Genomic DNA, 15962 nt, shown 5'->3' on the forward strand with positions numbered 1-15962 from the left:
GAAAAAAAAAAAAAAAAAGAGAGAGAGAGAGAGACAGAGAGATCCCTCGTGAGTTCTTTTGCCTTTGCAAAAATCATTTCTAACAATTTAAAATAGGCAAGCCAATGCTGGCTTCAAAAATGCCCTGTTAAGCTTCTACCAGCATTCTGTCAGAGAAAAATTATTGAGTTCACGGTTATTTTGGGGGCTGCGATTTAAGCTTTTTACGGCTTCTTTCCGTACAGCCCTGACATTTAACGCAATATTTAGAGAGCTGACCACACTTCCAACGGACAGGCAAGACTTGCTCCAAACAAAGACCTTATCTCGGTACTTAATTAGCAGCTAAGTGCGTCACTAGTTTGTCCCTGAAAAAAAAGAAAAAAAGAAGTCTGGGACTTGACTATCTGCTAAGAAACAGGGGGTGGGGTGTCCAAAAGAGTCTTCACACAAGTCCCAGTAGGCTTGTATCTCAGGGAGATGCTTGCATGTGAGGGAGCCAACTGGCCTTTTGGCTGAGCTGGCATCTCCAGCCAGGCCATTTCTTTCAGCTGGCTTTGGGTGGCATCTCCAAACTACTTAACCAGCCCCAAACAGCCTAACCAGATGTTTCTCTGAGCTGGCAACAGGTTGCACCTCCAATTCCTGTGACCAGCAAGGCTGGACCAGCCTTCCTTTGCAAAGGTCTCCTTGTCTTGCAGAAAGGAGATCACATGGACAGTGGGCCAAAGCTGCAGAAGGCAAAGTCTTCAAGAGACTGGCCCATCTCACCAGGCAACAAGGCAAAGAAGCCACAAACGGTGCTACAATGGGGACAAAAGCTGCCAGGGGACAAGGAGAGAAGGTTGCCTGTTGCATGGCATAACCACATTTTTACTGCAAGGTGCTCTTTGAAAATTCCAGCTTTGCCATGCTTTGCCTATGCAGAAATTCATTTATTGTTTACTGGCTTTCAGTCCTCGGCTACAACACGCAGGATGGTAGAGGCCACAATCTGCATTTGTGTAGGGCAAAGAGAATCCACCTCCCCAGAGGCCTTTAAAGTCCCATCAGAGGCTTTAAAGTCCCTTCAGGGATGTGAGCCAGCTCCCTGCTCCTTGGAGTCCTCCTGCCAGACAAGTGCCAAAATTCACCACTTACAGTCATCTGCTCCTGCTCATGGAGGAAAGAAATAACTAATGTATATTTTAAGCTGTTCAGGGATCCTCACCTCTTGGAACAACACATGAATGAGACTGGAAGATGACGGGAAGTTAAACCTGCCAACAAACCAGGACCACACAGCGCTGTGCTGAAAATGCGACCGTGACAAACCCAGAAAACAGAAACAAAACAAGGCAGAAAACAAGACAGAAAAGGCAAAAGATCTGAAAACTATCTAGCATCAGGGGGACCTCAAGGGCGCATCAGCTGAATGGAGGGGACATCTGGAAGATCTCCCATTCTGGAAGATGGGCCKGCCATCCTAGGCAGGTCTTCATTATTTCCATGCCATTTCTGAACAGAGAGAAACATGGAGATGTCGGAGAAGGGGAAGCAGAGGGTCTTGCACTGGAGCTGCTTCCACTCCACGGGACAACAGCCAGGCAGATGGTGTGTGAGCAACAGGCATGTCCGATCCCATAATTGCTTTGCCAATAGGACTTTCTGGCTTAACTGCACCTATTTGTCTAGTGCATCGATTTGCTGACGTTTCCTCCTCCTGCGTATTCAGGGCAACCTCGAACGGATGCATCTCCATCCACAGGAGCTGAAAAGGACTCACAAAAGAGATTCCCCTCCCTTGGCTCTTGAAGGCAAACAGAGGCCACGTATGAACACGCTGCCTCACATCCCTCCCTGACCCACCACCAGCCTCCGCCGCACACTGGGATGGGCACAGGGCTTGGCTTCCAGCCAGTCAGGTCTCAGCACAGCAGTTTACAGAGCGTATAGCAGTGTCCTCTGCAGCAGCAGCGAGAGCAATGAACCTGCTTGCCATAYTCCTTCCCTGCCCTTGCCCTTGCAGTCAAGCCCTCCACTTGCTGCAGCCCCAAAACTGCTTTGCCAAGACTGAGCAAAATCTCAAACTCTGCTGGCTTTTCTTCAGTTCCCCAGTGCATCCCAAGTTCCAGGGCTCACTTTCACCCACTACCTTCCAAGGCTCAGGGTGGACCTCCCTTCCGTTCACTTGTCCCTTGACTACAAAGCAACAGGACCCTGCTCCCGCTCCAACAAGTCCACTGCAGTTTAAGCTGGGCATCATACACGAGACAAGGTGGATGAACGCACTGAACGCAGCAACTCTGGTCTCCCGATCTGAGACTGCCACTAAAACCGAGATCACAGCCGGGCTGCCTCCATACACATGGGCAGTGTTCAGGAGCACCTTTCAGGAGCAAAGCTACGGGGTTGTTTTACATGTTTTTCTGCAGCTGGGACTCTGGTGAAGCAGGCACGTGGGGATGGCCCGAGTTACACAAGGGAAAACTCCCTTCTTCCTGGGTTTCTGCCGTGACGGGCGGCAGGGAGGAGGACACACGGCCCGGCCATGTGCCCGGGTGCTGCACGGCGTTGTGCAACGCTTGTCTGCAGGAAGGGGCCCTGGGCACCGCGGTAGCGTTCGGAGCCGCAGCCGCCCTGCCCAAGGCCAGGGAAGAGGCCCAAAGACACGAGAATGAACAGCCCAGGGCACTGTATGTCCTCAGCCCCACTGAAGCCACCCAGGCTCAGCCTCTGTCCGAGTGGTCTTTAGGAAACGAGAAGGTGGCCTGGAGGGGCTTTGGTTCATGTGGCCCCTTGCTGCTGCTTTTCTCCACCTCGGACCACAGCAGAGCAGCCAGGGCACCTCAAAGCGAGCAGCTTCCCACTGAACGGCAGCAGATCCAGCCTAAAGCACGGCAAGGAGGAAGGAAACAGGGTGTTTGCTCGGCACTGAGCAAACACAACTGCTGCGGCCCAGGAGTGGAGCCACGAGGCTCAAGAAGCCAAGGCTGGGCAGACCAAAAGGAGCCCATATCCCCTAGGAGGGCTGTATGGGACTTGAAGGACTTGCTCGCAGCCCCTACGGACTCCTGGGCTACCAACACAAGGGCCTCACATAGCAGGGGGCCACTTAAGCTGACAAAAAGCAGTGCCACTAGAAGAAGAAAAAAGCACGCAGAGGCACATCCTTTGGGGGAAGGAGGAAGAGAGGGAGGGTTGGGGCTGGGACCATGTTTATGGGAGGAATACACGCAACACCACAGAAACACGCATGCAGCCTTTCCCGCTCGCTGCTGACGCGAGGTGCAGGTGTTCACAAGCCAGCAAAGCTATTCCTGGAGCTTTTCTTTTCTTCTTTTTTTCTTCCAGGAAACAAGGAACTTGTGCTTCGTTTCTGCCTTTCCACCACCAGAAATAGCAACCCTCAGTTTTCTCCCTCCATTCCTGCTGGCTGTTGCCATGTCTGTCCTCGCCTATGGCCGTGGAGGCTACAGGGTGGGCACAAGCGACCGGGAAGGCACAGCCAGGGTTCCCAGCACACTCAGGAGGAGCCCACGCTTGCATTTGAGCACGGATTTACAGCTGGAAAAGCCCAGACTCAGACTTGTCCTGGCGACGAGCTCTGTCCCACCTGCCCACACGGAGGCTGAAGCGTCAGCATCTATTTCTGGGCTTCCGAAAAGGAAGTTTCTGAATGAAGTCATCCTGCCCTCTGCATCAGGAGAGGGGAGGTCGTCCTCCTCCCTGCACTCCGGGCAACTGCCGGCTGCCTCCATGCTCCTGGAGGGCTGCAAGTGCCTTCCAAAAGCACCCCGAGCCTCTGGTTTCCTGCAACGTGCATGGCACTAGGCACGTTGCAGAGTGGGCACCACGCCAGGGACGCCTCAGAGCTGCTGCAGCAATCGGGGGTCCCACACAAGGGGTGGCAGCGGCACCTGGCTGAGCTGCTACCGCTTTCCCTAGCGCCCCGCGAAGCAAACTCAGGTGATTGGGCTAATCCTGGCTCAGCCTATGGGCTGCGAGGTCCCATTCACTGCCACAGGGCAGCTCCCGCTCAGGAACTGGGCTGCAGCAGGAAGCTGCGGAGGCTCCCAGCCCTTGGAAGCATCACAGGGGTGCAGGGGAAGAGCAGCCCGGGCAGCAGGTCATCCCCTCTCCGGGGAAAGGAACGACTGCTCTGCGCCGCAGCATCCCTGGGGCCTGGCTGCCACTCCCAGAGGTTCTGCCACAGCCTGGGCTTCAACGTCACCTTCCCAGCCGCCCCAGCAGGGCTCAGACAGCAACTTTCCCAGGGACTGAAAAAAGAGCTTCTCGTCTGAGCTCTCCCCGGGGCCCGGGGGAGCCCGGCACCGTGCCGCCGCTGCAAACGTGCCCTGCACGCACGGTTTTCTCCAAGAAGAGACAGCCTCCAGCTTGCCGCGGTGGAGGATTAGTCAGCTCCGCTTGGGGCCGGTGATTCAGCTGGCGTGCAGACCGGAAACGCGAGCTCCAAGGCAGCTCGGTGCAGGAAACCCGGGGCCTACGCAGAGGAAACGCCGGCCAGAGGTGCACGCAGAGCCGCTGCCGCCGTGGCCGCTTCCCGAGCCCCGGGGAACCAGGACAGGAGCCACTGCCGCCGCGGCCACTTCCCAATGCCCGGAGAACCGGGACAGCAGTCGCTGCCGCCGTGGCCACTTTCCAAGCCCTAGGGATGCAGGACAGGAGCCGCTGCGGCTGCTTCCCGACACCCGGAGAACCGGGACAGGAGGGTTTCGCCAGCCCCAAGGCACCCTCCTCTCGGCCCCACCTCCCCACAGGCATCCAGGGCAGCGAGACAGCAGGGTGAGATCCACACCAGACACAGGGAGCGTCTTTGCTGTGGCGAGCTGCCCCAGCGAACGCAGAGACCAGCGAATGCAGCAAGGGCGCCCTGGCTCTCAGCTCCTTCCTCCCCGCCAAGGCCTCCCTAGATGCTCCTCCAGCTCTGTCCTGAAGCCTTCGGCACGCGCTGCTGAAGAGCAAGGAGAAGCTGGGCAGCTTGGAACCACGTGCCAGGGCCGGGGCAGTACAAGGATTTCGGGATGGTTTTTGAGGAGAGATTTGGGTGCCTGCAATTTAATCAGGGAAGGCCGGCTCGGAGCCCCAGGAGGCGGAAGGCGGATTAGGCAGAGCAAGGCTGAGGGGAGGGGAGCAACAAAGGGAAGTAGAGAGAAACTAAAAAAAAAAACAAAAAAGAACAAAAAAAAATGAAAGCAGGAGGCCGAGTGCCGCACACCCGCACGCAAGAGGCGGCTCGCTCGAGCGCTCGGAAACGAAGCCTCCGAAAGTCACAGCTGGGCCCTCCCTTCCTCTATTTTTATGCAAGCAGAAGCCGCCCCTGTAGCGCTGGCTTCCCTGCCAGCAAGGCGCTCGCAAGGGCGGCGGGGAGGGTTTCCAGAGGTCAGCTGCCTCCATGCCTTACGGCCACGAGAGAGAAAAACAAACCCCAGCGCAAACACGCAACCCGCTCCTGGTGTCTCCCATCCACCTCGCATCACAGACGGGATGATAATGATGGTGGTGGAGGGGCTGACGATCAAGATCCTTCTCCCCCCCCTTTTTTTTTTTTTTTAATCTAAAGTAGGAAGACGATGAACTGGAGGCTTTAAACACAGGCCAAAGTGCAGAACAACAACCAAATCATCCCTGCTGCTGCCCGATGGCCACCGTGGCAGAGACATTTGTTTGTGTGTGCAGGTGCCAGGTGCACCACACTCACCCTTTCTGCCGTGGGGGCTCTGCTCCATGGTCCCGTGCGGACCACGGAGCTGTTGTTTGCCCCACAGAGCTGTTGTTTGCTCGCAGGCTGCAGGGCAGCACAACAGCCGCCCCCATCACGCTCAGCAGGTGTGGGGAAGGACACGCGGGAAGTCGCCTTGCAGCGAGACCCGTGACCAAGCCAAGGGCTGCTGTGCAAGGGCAGGAGAAATGAGAACATCCTCTAGGAAAGGCAGGGTTGGCCGTGGGCTGGAGCTCATCAGAAGGAGCACCGCAGCCCTGCCCTGCCCTGCTGCCACCACAGCAGCCGCATGGCTGCAGCTCGTCCCCGGGCTGCAGCAGTTCCGCGGGGACAGATGCTCCTGGGCCGCCTTGCTCCGCTCTGCCCACAGTCCTGCAGGGCTGCTAAAAGGCTCCTTAAGCAAAGCCCCTCTCAGCGATACCCTTACTCTCTGACTGTGAAGAGACAGGGAGGAAACACAGCATCCTCCCTGACAAAACCGGGCACGTTGCTCCGCTTGCTCTGCTATTGAAAGCATGCTTAAGCCTCAGCACCCTAAATAAAGACAGCCTTTAATTTCTCTATCAAACGAAGTCATTCTTCTCCATGTCTGCAGAGACCTCGGCGCGGGGGGACCTCAGGCACTCCTGGGCTTGCAATAAGCACCTGGTGCTGGAGGAGGGGATCTTCACCCTGGCTCCTCCTGCTGCAGCCAAGTGAATCAAGTGAGGTTCGTGCACAGCTGGAGGTAAAAGGTGCCATCCCCACGGGCAAAGCTGGACGTTGACCAAAGAGAGGCTCTGCTGCCAGGACATAGGCTCGGGCCTTTATGGCCCAGCAGACTAAGCTATGGAAATCTCACGAGCTGCGACTCACAAAGGCCATCRGCAGGCGAGCGGTGAGTCGGGGAAGAGCCAACCAAACAGGCGGCTTCTGCTCACCTCGGAGGGGGGCCATGCGAAGGGAGAGGGGCGATTTCTGCCCTGATTTCAGTGCCTCCCGGGTGTGTGGCGATGCCGAGCAGCCAGCGCGGGCACGCGGCCCCTGAGCCGCCAGCCAAGCACTTTGATTTGCCAGCACGGCGGCTGCGACCTCAGCCCGGCCCACAGCCTGAGCGCACAAAAGCCACCGTGTTCGCTGTGGGGGGGAAAAGAAACGTTCACTCAAGCTCGTACAAGGCCTCGGTTCTCCCCAGGCTGCAGCTGCCTGCTCCAAGGCAGATAACGGTGCYGAGGAAACCTTCCGGGGCTCACAAAGCCCTGGCTCACTTCAGGCTGGCAGAGCAAGAGACATCCTCAACGCAGGGTTTCTCCACGCTGGGAGAAAAGAAAAAGCAAGGGGGAGGGGAGGAAAAGATGTATGAAATCCCACGAACTCTGGGTTCAGAGCCTCCATTTTCCCTTGCAAGCCACTAACCACTGCGATCCCCCATCGCGGGATCTCTCGCACTCTCAGGGCACAGAGACGGCACTGGGGCCCAAGCAGCCGGCCTCACGTCACAGAGCATCTCCAGGAGCACGAGCAGCGGCGCGGGGACTCTCGCCGCCTTCCCCGCTCATTCCAGCCTGGCTCCGCACTCGCTTTCAGGCAAGGGCGCTGGGCAAGAGGGGAGCTCCCGCTGTGGGGCAGCYGTGGGGCTGCGAGTAGCCGCTCCTCCTCCCTTCCTGAGCATTTTTCAAGGCTCAGCTTCTCCTAGAAAGAGGCACTACTGACCCAGGACTTCAGCACTACTTACACTTGAACAGCTGCTAGGGAAAATAACATATATATATATATATTTATAGAGTGAAGCAGCTCAATCACATATTTTTGGCTTTCAAAAGCCAACGCCTTTTGCAACTAGTGATGGCACCTTCCCATACTGACCAGAGCTCCATCCTAGAGCAGGAGGCTGCAGATGAGGGAATTCAACACCTAAAAGTTCATGGTGATGAAGCTGATGAGCTGGCCACCCCACTGCGTATCTGGGGAGCGGATCGAAAACACGCACCAGCCTCTCACGATGCGATGAGAGGACCCCAGGGCCAGACAGGCGAGCAAGTCTGCGAAACACAAAGCCGTYTGTAAACACAGCAGCGTGGTGCCAGGCGCTGGCATAGCGGGCGGGTTTTAGGCCTTTAAGGCCAAAAYTGCCGCTTTCTGCCTTATCGATCCTGAGGACTCATCCCCGTGGTGGCAAAKCTGCAGGCAAGGACACTCAGTCTGGCGAATACGCCAGCGAAGGGACGCAAAACTCATAAATACAGATAGAGACCCCCAAATACACATAGATACCTAGGAGAAATCCATACCACGAGCTGTTTTTCTTGAGCACCTACAAGTGCCACTGTCACCTGACCCTTCACTGTTATATACCCAAAGGTACCCCCATGTTTACTTAAGAGTCATCCAAAAAAAAAAAAAAAAAAAAAGAAAAAAGAAGAGAAAAGAAAGCCAACACTTTGTTGTTGTTGCTGCTGCTCTACTGGCTCCTTCCCCTCCCCGGAAACAGCCGTCTCCAGGAGCCCCTGAGTTCCTCACAGGCCCGTTGCACAAGCGGGCTGCACGGCCGGCCGCAGCCAAGCCAAGGCCGTGGGGCAGGGCTCCTTGGCAGAGCGCGCGAGGATGCTGCGGGCACGGCGGGCTCCTGCTCGCCATGGTGCCAAGGCTCACGGCGCGGCGTGGGGTGCGCTCCCGGGCCAGGCACCCCGCTAACGGCGTGACCCGCGCCAAGGCCGCCGCCAGTGCCGCTGTGTCGCGCCGCCGCTTCCTGCTGCTCGCAGCTTCCTCCACGGATGGGCGATGGCGGCCACGCCGCTGGCCCGCGGGGGCTGAACGGGACACCCCACAGCTGCACGCGCGCCCCACGCGGGACCTGCCATCCGGGGATGCTCAAAGGCAGCAGGAACCCCGGAAAGGGCAAGGAGCCGCCCCGGCGCCCGCGGGCGAGCAGGGCTCTGCGGGCCGCCCCACGGCGGCAACGCCCGGCCCGGGGGGGCAGCCGCGGCGCGGGGAGGTGAGAGGCGGCGGGAAGCGGCACCGGGACCGGAGACGGCACCGGGCGCCAGGTTCCCGGTGAGCAGCGTCCCGCCAGAAGCGGCGCCGGGGGCATCCTGGGCAGCCGTCCCGTCCCGTCCCGTCCCGCCCCGGCGCGCACAAGAGGACGGCGGCGGAGACCGGCCGGGCCGGCAGCTGCCGCGGCACCGGGGGCGGCCTCACCGAGCAGCAGCAGCTTGACCTCGCGCGCCGCCTTCTCGCCGTCCTCGCGCAGGTTCCTGTCGATCATGCGGGAGCGCTCGGCGGCCGCCTTGTCCTCGGCGCTCACGGTGCAGCCCATGGCCGCGGCGGCGGCAGCTCCGTGCGCGCGGGCTGCCGGCGCTCTGCGCTGCGCTGCGCGGGGCCCCGCACTCCTCTTCCCTCCGACGAATCCCTGTGGTTATCCCAAGTGAGGGCAAAACCGCACAGCGACTCTGCCCCTTCCCTCCCTCCCTCAGCTCTGCACTGACCGCCGACTCCTGCGGACTGCTGGGCCAGCACCGAGCCCGGGAGCCCTATGTGTCCCCCGCCGAATGGGTCCTGAACCGCGGGCTCTGCCGGTCCCTGCCCGGCCCCCGGGCCCCCGGGCCCCGGCCGCAGCCGCTCTGCCCTCTGCAGGCCCGCGCTGCGGGTTCACTGGCACTGAGCCTTCCTTGGTTGCCCCGGGGTACCGGGCCAGCTTGTCCCGTTGCCTATCGGGCCCCAGTTTGCACAGTACCTGCACGAGGGAGGTGCTGCCTTGCTGCCTGCTGACAGCCCTGCGCCCCGTCCTGATGCACAACTCACTCTYCCGGCGCCAGGCCCTGTCTGTGGGAGCACTGGTCCCTTTGGAGGTGATGTGGCCAAAGGCCACCTCAGTGGCCTCACTGTGGATCCTGACCGAGGATCCCCCTCCCACTGCTGGCACCTCCTGCAATGCCGGCACAGGCTGTCTGCAACACTTCGTCTGTACTGATGGAGGGGGATGGCCACAATGGGCTGCTCTCATGAGGTTCAACAAAGACAAGTGCAGGGTCCTGAACCTGGGGAGGAATAACCCCAGGCATCAATGCAGATTAGGGGTTGACCTTCTGTAGAGCAGTCCCGCAGAGAGGGACCTGGGAGTCCTCGTTGACGCCAAGTTAACCATGAGCCATCAGTGCCCTTGTGGCCAGGAGGGCCAATGGGCTCCTGGCTGCATCAGGAGGATGTTGCCAGCAGGTCAAGGGAGCGGATCCTGCCCCTCTGCTCAGCTCTGGTGAGGCTGCACCTGGAGCACTGGGTGCAGTTCTGGGCTCCCAAGTGGAAGAGGGATGTGGAGCTTCTACAAAGGGTCCAGCGGAGAGCGACAAAGATGATGGACTGCAACATCTCTCATACGAGGAAAGACTGAGTGAGTTGGGCCTGTTTAGCCTGGAAAAGAGAAGCTGGAGAGGGGAGCTTATCACTAAAAAATCAACACATACCTGAGGGGAGAATATAGGGAGGAAGGGACCAAGCTCTTCTCAGTGATGGCCAGTGACAGGACAAGGAGCAATGGATACAAGTTGAAACACAGGAAGTTCCCTCTCCACGTGAGGAAGAACTTCTTCACTGTGAGGGTGACAGAGCCCTGSAACAGGCTGCGAAGGGAGGTTGTGGAGTCTCCTTCTCTGGAGGTCTTCAAAACTTTCTTGGATGCAACTGGCTGTCCCGTGCTCTGGCTGTTCCTGCTGGAGCAGGAAGCTTGGACTAGATGAGCTCTAGAGGTCCTTTCCAACCTTAACCATTCTGTGATTCTGTGACCCCTGGACCCCAGCATGGCCCCGTTCACAGYACTCTGCAGCTCGACACCCGCAGGACCAGCCCCTGAGGCTGCAGGACATCCATGAGGAAGCGGGCTCTGCTATGTGCACACCTTTCCTGGGGCTCTGCGTGGGCCAGCACGGCACCCAGCATGGCCCGGACGGTGCCAGGGGGCCAGCCCAGCAAGCGCGCCTGGCACACAGCGTGGTCCAAAGTACCAATGTGACACAGCCCGGTCCTTGGCCCACAACGGCAGAATGTACTGCGCTCCACGCATCTCCCATGGGCCCSGGTGTCCCAGGACTCCTTGTACCCGATGCACGGCATGCAGGGGGCCCAGCGCCGTCCATATCCCCAGCACATCACCCCAGGCTATGACTCCCTGCTGCCTGCGCGGAGCCCCGCCCCTGCAGCCAAGCCCCGCCCCCGCAGCCAAGCCCCGCCCCTCCCCCGGAGCTCCTGCCCCGCCGCCACGAACGGCGGCGCGAGCGCACCCCCAGTGCTCCCAGTCCCGGTCCCGGACCAGCACATCCGTGCGTCCGTCCTGGACATTGTGTCCATTCGTCGTTTCCTGGGCTAGTTAGTCCTTAGGGATGGTAGCCTCTGCTCCCCAAAGCTCCCAGGGCTCCCCTGCACCATGTGGGGACATTCCATGTGCCCCCATCCCCCTGGGCAAGTGAGGCTGTCAACAGCCATCTCCTCTGCTGCCAGGGACTGGTACATGAACGGGAACTACCTGGTGATCCTGGTTTCCATCACCGTCATCCTGCCCCTGGCCCTCATGAAGCAGCTGGGTAAGTCCGGGTGCGAAGGGACTTGGGGCACAGAGCTCCCGCGGGTGCCGAGGGCGGCCGAGCCCAGCACCACGTGCTCCCGCTCCTGCAGAGCGGCGCCTGTGCCCAGGGTGCCGGTGGCCACCGCGGCAGGAAGCAACGGGCACGGCAGCGGGGGTGCAGGAGGGCTCCTGGGCAGCTCTGCATCCCTGCCCGTGCCCACCAGAGCTCTCCTCCCTCCACAGGCTACCTGGGCTATGCCAGCGGCTTCTCCCTCAGCTGCATGGTCTTCTTCCTCATCTCGGTGAGTGCAGGGCACGAGGCCCTGGACGTGCTGGGGTGTCGGGGCACAAAGCACCAATTCCCAGTGCCGGGCCAGGCATTCCCTGTGCCTGCGTGGGAGCTCCAGTGCCAGGGTGCCGGGATCCCAGCCTTGTCTGGAGCGGGCCCAAATCTCATGAGCAGCCCGTGGTCTGCTCACAAGGGCAGGGTGCGGGACAAGCCTCCTTGTGGGGGACCCACATCTAGGCAGCCCCAGGAGCAGAATGGGAGACAGTGGGCACCCCATGGTGGGCACTCACCAGGGAGCTGGAGGGGACACGAGCAGCACGGTGCAGTGCGACTGTGGCTGATCACCTCCCGCTCAGGAGGCTGTTGCTGGCGGGAGCATCGTGATGCACTTTCTCTTCCCCCCAGGTCATCTACAAGAAGTTTCAGGTGCCCTGTCCTCTCCTTGCACAAGACATGAACAGCACGGGCAGCCTCAACTACACGCTGGGCAGCACCACCCACCACCAGAACGACTACCCCGTCCTCCARGCCCCTGAGAAGGGCACCTGCACCCCCAGCTTCTTCACCCTCAACTCCCAGGTAGGGCCAGGATACATGCTGATCACCAGTTCAAGGCAGGAGGAGGGTGCCTGGGGCTGGTACCAGGACAGGGTKTTCCCAGGTTCCCAGAAAGCTGTGCCAGATCCAAGGGGAGAGGACAGGACCTGGCCCAGCAACACAGGTGGCAGGACTCAGCCATGGGGCCGGGGTCTGCTGCCCCCTCTGTCCCTATCTGCTCCAGGTGCCACGTCCGCTCCSTGCCTCATCTTCATCTTCCCYGCCATCTTCTACATGCGCATCATGCCCAAGGACAAGGAGCCTCTGCACTACCTACTTAAGATCCTGGTGAGCCCTGGGAACTTGCCATCAAGATGTAAGGTTGGRATGGGATGGCATCCTCAGGACTGGGTTGGGCGTGAGACCTGGACGCTTGGGGACTGTTCTTGATGCAGTGCCAAGCACCAGTGATGGTTCCTGTGCCGTAGTGGGAATACTGGCCTCCCTGGCTTGCCTGGAGAAAGCCCATGGGGGTTCTCCTTGCTCCCCACTTAGGTAAAAGACAGTGCCAAGCCTCTTGGGTTTCCACTCTTGTTCTGACAGTGCCTTGGGGTTGGAGACCCAGTGCCAAAGGAGACCCAGTCCTGGGAACAGTCCTTGGCCCTGCYGCCCAAACTACCATGAGCTCCATGCTGTCCACCAGGCACACCCAATGCTGCACCACCTCAGCAATGGCATGTTCACTATGAGAGCCTGGTGCCCGCCTGCCCACAGAGACACAGGCGGGAGGCCASTGTCATCCCTGGGCATCACTCAGGGCTGCACAGTGATGCCGGGGTGTGTTGGGCAAGCAGCTGCACAGAAGCACACCTCACAGGAGTGAAACTCATCGGAATTAAGCAAGTGCTCAGCTGGGAACTGAAATGACCAAATGAGATGATTTAGACCTGAGCTTCGAGCTGGAAGATGTAAATGTGTCAGCTCAGTCAAGCACCTTGGAAGCCACCAGCTGTGGGATTGCTGAAGCTCTTGTGCTTCCCACCGCAATTCAGTAGATGCCTACATCTTGCCATAGGCGGAAGAATGAGCACTCTGACCAGCCAGAAGGTAACTCCATTGCTCAGAAACATGGCAGTTAGTCAGCAATTATCAAATGAGGGAACTAGTGAATTAAGTAACTGGAGAATTAACAGCTTAGCCTACTGAGAAGGGGTAGGGTTGCTATCAAACTGGGGTAAGTCCTGGTTTGCTTTTTAAATTAATGAGGCTATGAGGTCCTGCAAGTCTGCAGAGGATATAAAACCGGGAGGAGCCGCCTGCATGGCCAGCAGCCTGCATGTGCTTTTGGGGCTGCTTCCATGTGGGTCCCCCAAAGGGAGGCTGTGGCTGCAGGGATGCTCATGGTCACTCTCCGGAGGAGGGGGACTCCTGGCAGCCCCTGCATAGGGGCTCCAGCGCGGGCTCAAGGGATGCACAAGGAGAAGGCGCTGGCAGAGCTCAGGAAGCTGCACAGAGCAGAGAGCACCGGGGAGGACAGGCAGGACCCCACGCTGGTCAGGACTGCTCCTGCATGGCCAGCACTGCTCCCGCATAGCCAGGACTGCTCCAGCAGGGCCAGGACTGCACCAGCATGGCCAGCACTGCTGCTGCATGGCCAGGACTGCTCCCACATGGCCAGCACTGCTCCAGCAGGGCCAGCCCTGCTCCAGCATGGCCAGGACTGTGCCTGCATGGCCAGGACTGCGCCTGCATGGCCAGCACTGCACCTGCAGTGCCAGGACTGCTCCTGCATGGCCAGGACTGCGCCTGCATGGCCAGGACTGCACCTGCATGGCCAGCACTGCACCTGCAGTGCCAGGACTGCTCCTGCATGGCCAGCACTGCACCTGCAGTGCCAGGACTGCTCCTGCATGGCCAGCACTGCACCTGCAGGACCAGGACTGCTCCTGCATAGCCAGCACTGCACCTGCAGTGCCAGGACTGCTCCTGCATGACCAGCACTGCACCTGCATGGCCAGCACTGCTCCTGCAGCTCCATCCCGCACCTCTGCTCCCGGCCACAGCGCGGCAGCATCACTCCGGGCAGAGCTGCCGCCAGGGCGGGCRCTGCACAGGCCGTCACGCAGCAGGAGAGGCGCAGGCCGTGCTGGGCGCCCTTGGGGCTGTGCATTGGGCCATCCCTGTTCCTGGGGTGCTGAGCCTCCCCGTGCCGCGCGCCAAGCCCCGAGGGAGGGTGCGTGGGGCCCAGCTGGGCACCGGGGGTGCAGAGCCCAGGTCTGCACGAGGCCTTAGGGTGCCCTGTGCGGCTGTGCTTTGAGCMCATCTCTGGTGAGGAGCAGCAGGCCCTGGGCCCAGCCATGCCCCAGGGAGTCCTGGCATGCACCATGCTGTGTCTCACAGGGAAATCGATGGTGCTGGGCCCCCTGCATGCCATGCATCGGGTACAAGGAGTCCTGGGACACCCGGGCCCATGGGAGATGYGTGGAGCGCAGTACATTCTGCCATTGTGGGCCTACGGGGTGCTCTGTTACATCGGTGCTTTGGACCACGCCATGTGCCAGATGCACTTGCCCTGGGCCTGGCTGGCTCCCGGCACCGTCCGGGCCATGCTGGGTGCCATGCTGGCCCACGCAGAGCCCCAGGGACCTGGAAGAGCACCTGGCAGAGCCCGCATCCCCATGGTTGTCCTGCAGCCTCTGGGGCTGGTCCTGAGGGTGTCGAACTGCAGAGTGCTGTGAACGGGGCCATGCTGGGGTCCAGGGGTGCCCCAGAGCAGGCCAGTGTGGCCATATCCCTCCATTGGTAAGGACGAGGTGTTGGGGACAGCCTGTGCCAGCACTGCGGGACGTGGTGGGTGCGAGAAGGGGAGGGAAGGGGAGCCTAAGGCAGTGTTTTGGGTGCAGTGGGCAAGSGGATCCACAGTGAGGAGGTGGCCACTGGGACAGCCTTGGGCCACATCACCTCCAAAGGGACCAGTGCTCCCACAGACAGGGCTTGGCGCCGGGAGGGCGAGTTGTGCATCAGGACGGGGCGCAGGGCCGTCTGCAGGCAGCAAGGCAGCAGCCCCCTGGTGCGGGTACTGTGCAAATTGGGGCCTGATAGCCAACGGGACAAGCTGAACTGGTGCCCCGGGCACCCAAGGAGGGCTTGGTGCCAGTGAACCCGCAGCGCGGGCCTGCAGAGGGCAGAGCGGCTGCGGCCGTTCAGGACACATTCAGCGGGGGACATGTAGGGCTYTTGGGTACCCCATCCCATTCCCAGGTCTGCGGTCTCTCACCAGTGACTGTTCCCAGGGGGACCGTGTGTCTGCACATACGGACCTCGTTCCTCTCCTGGTCCAGCAGTGCCCAGGACCTGCTCAGGCTTCACATTATCTTTATTGTCACTGCCGGAGGTGTCGGTGGCCGTACTGCTCTCCAGCACAGCTCTTGTACACGCATTTAATTTACAAGTGGCACCTGCCCCCAACGCTGGGCAGTGCTGGCCGGGGGCACTCGGGCGGGCTCCCCACCACTGGGACTGGCTCCCCACTGCCTGCTACCTCCAGCAGGTATGTACACTATACAGAGCTACCGCGAGCGCCGCGACACGTCCCCAAAGAGCAAGTCCTATGTACATGATTCATAAAAAGCATYGCAGCCTCCACCCCCCTCTTTTAAAAAAATATGTCTCCGATTTGCCAAAGCGGCGTGCGGAGCCCCCAGTCCCGCTGCCCCCAGTGCCTCATCAGCGCTGCGGAACCCCCTCGCTGGGACGCAGCCTGCCCTGGCCAGCCCCGGCTCGCTGCCAGCCTGCAGGACGGCACAACGGCGCGGAGGGCAGCAGGGAGACGGAGCTGTTCCCTGGGTATCTCGCGGCCTGGGGAGGTTCCATGGCAAGGCTGGAGGGAAGGGCAGTGCAGG

General features: G+C 60.1%; 1 protein-coding gene across 1 annotated transcript in view; it reads right to left on the reverse strand.

The window, feature by feature from the left end:
* The window catches only part of GNAI2 (G protein subunit alpha i2), a 39055-nt gene extending 30026 nt beyond the window's left edge, over positions 1 to 9029 (reverse strand). The window contains exon 1 of the mRNA XM_026046216.1: positions 8879 to 9029. Within this exon, the coding sequence (XP_025902001.1) occupies positions 8879 to 8996 (118 nt within the window). The 5' untranslated portion in view covers positions 8997 to 9029. The remainder of the gene's footprint in view (positions 1 to 8878) is intronic.
* Positions 9030 to 15962: the final 6933 nt, after the last annotated feature.

Source organism: Nothoprocta perdicaria, unplaced genomic scaffold (genome assembly GCF_003342845.1).
Source record: "Nothoprocta perdicaria isolate Ctin4 unplaced genomic scaffold, notPer1 scaffold_429, whole genome shotgun sequence".
Taxonomy (NCBI): Eukaryota; Metazoa; Chordata; class Aves; order Tinamiformes; family Tinamidae; genus Nothoprocta; species Nothoprocta perdicaria.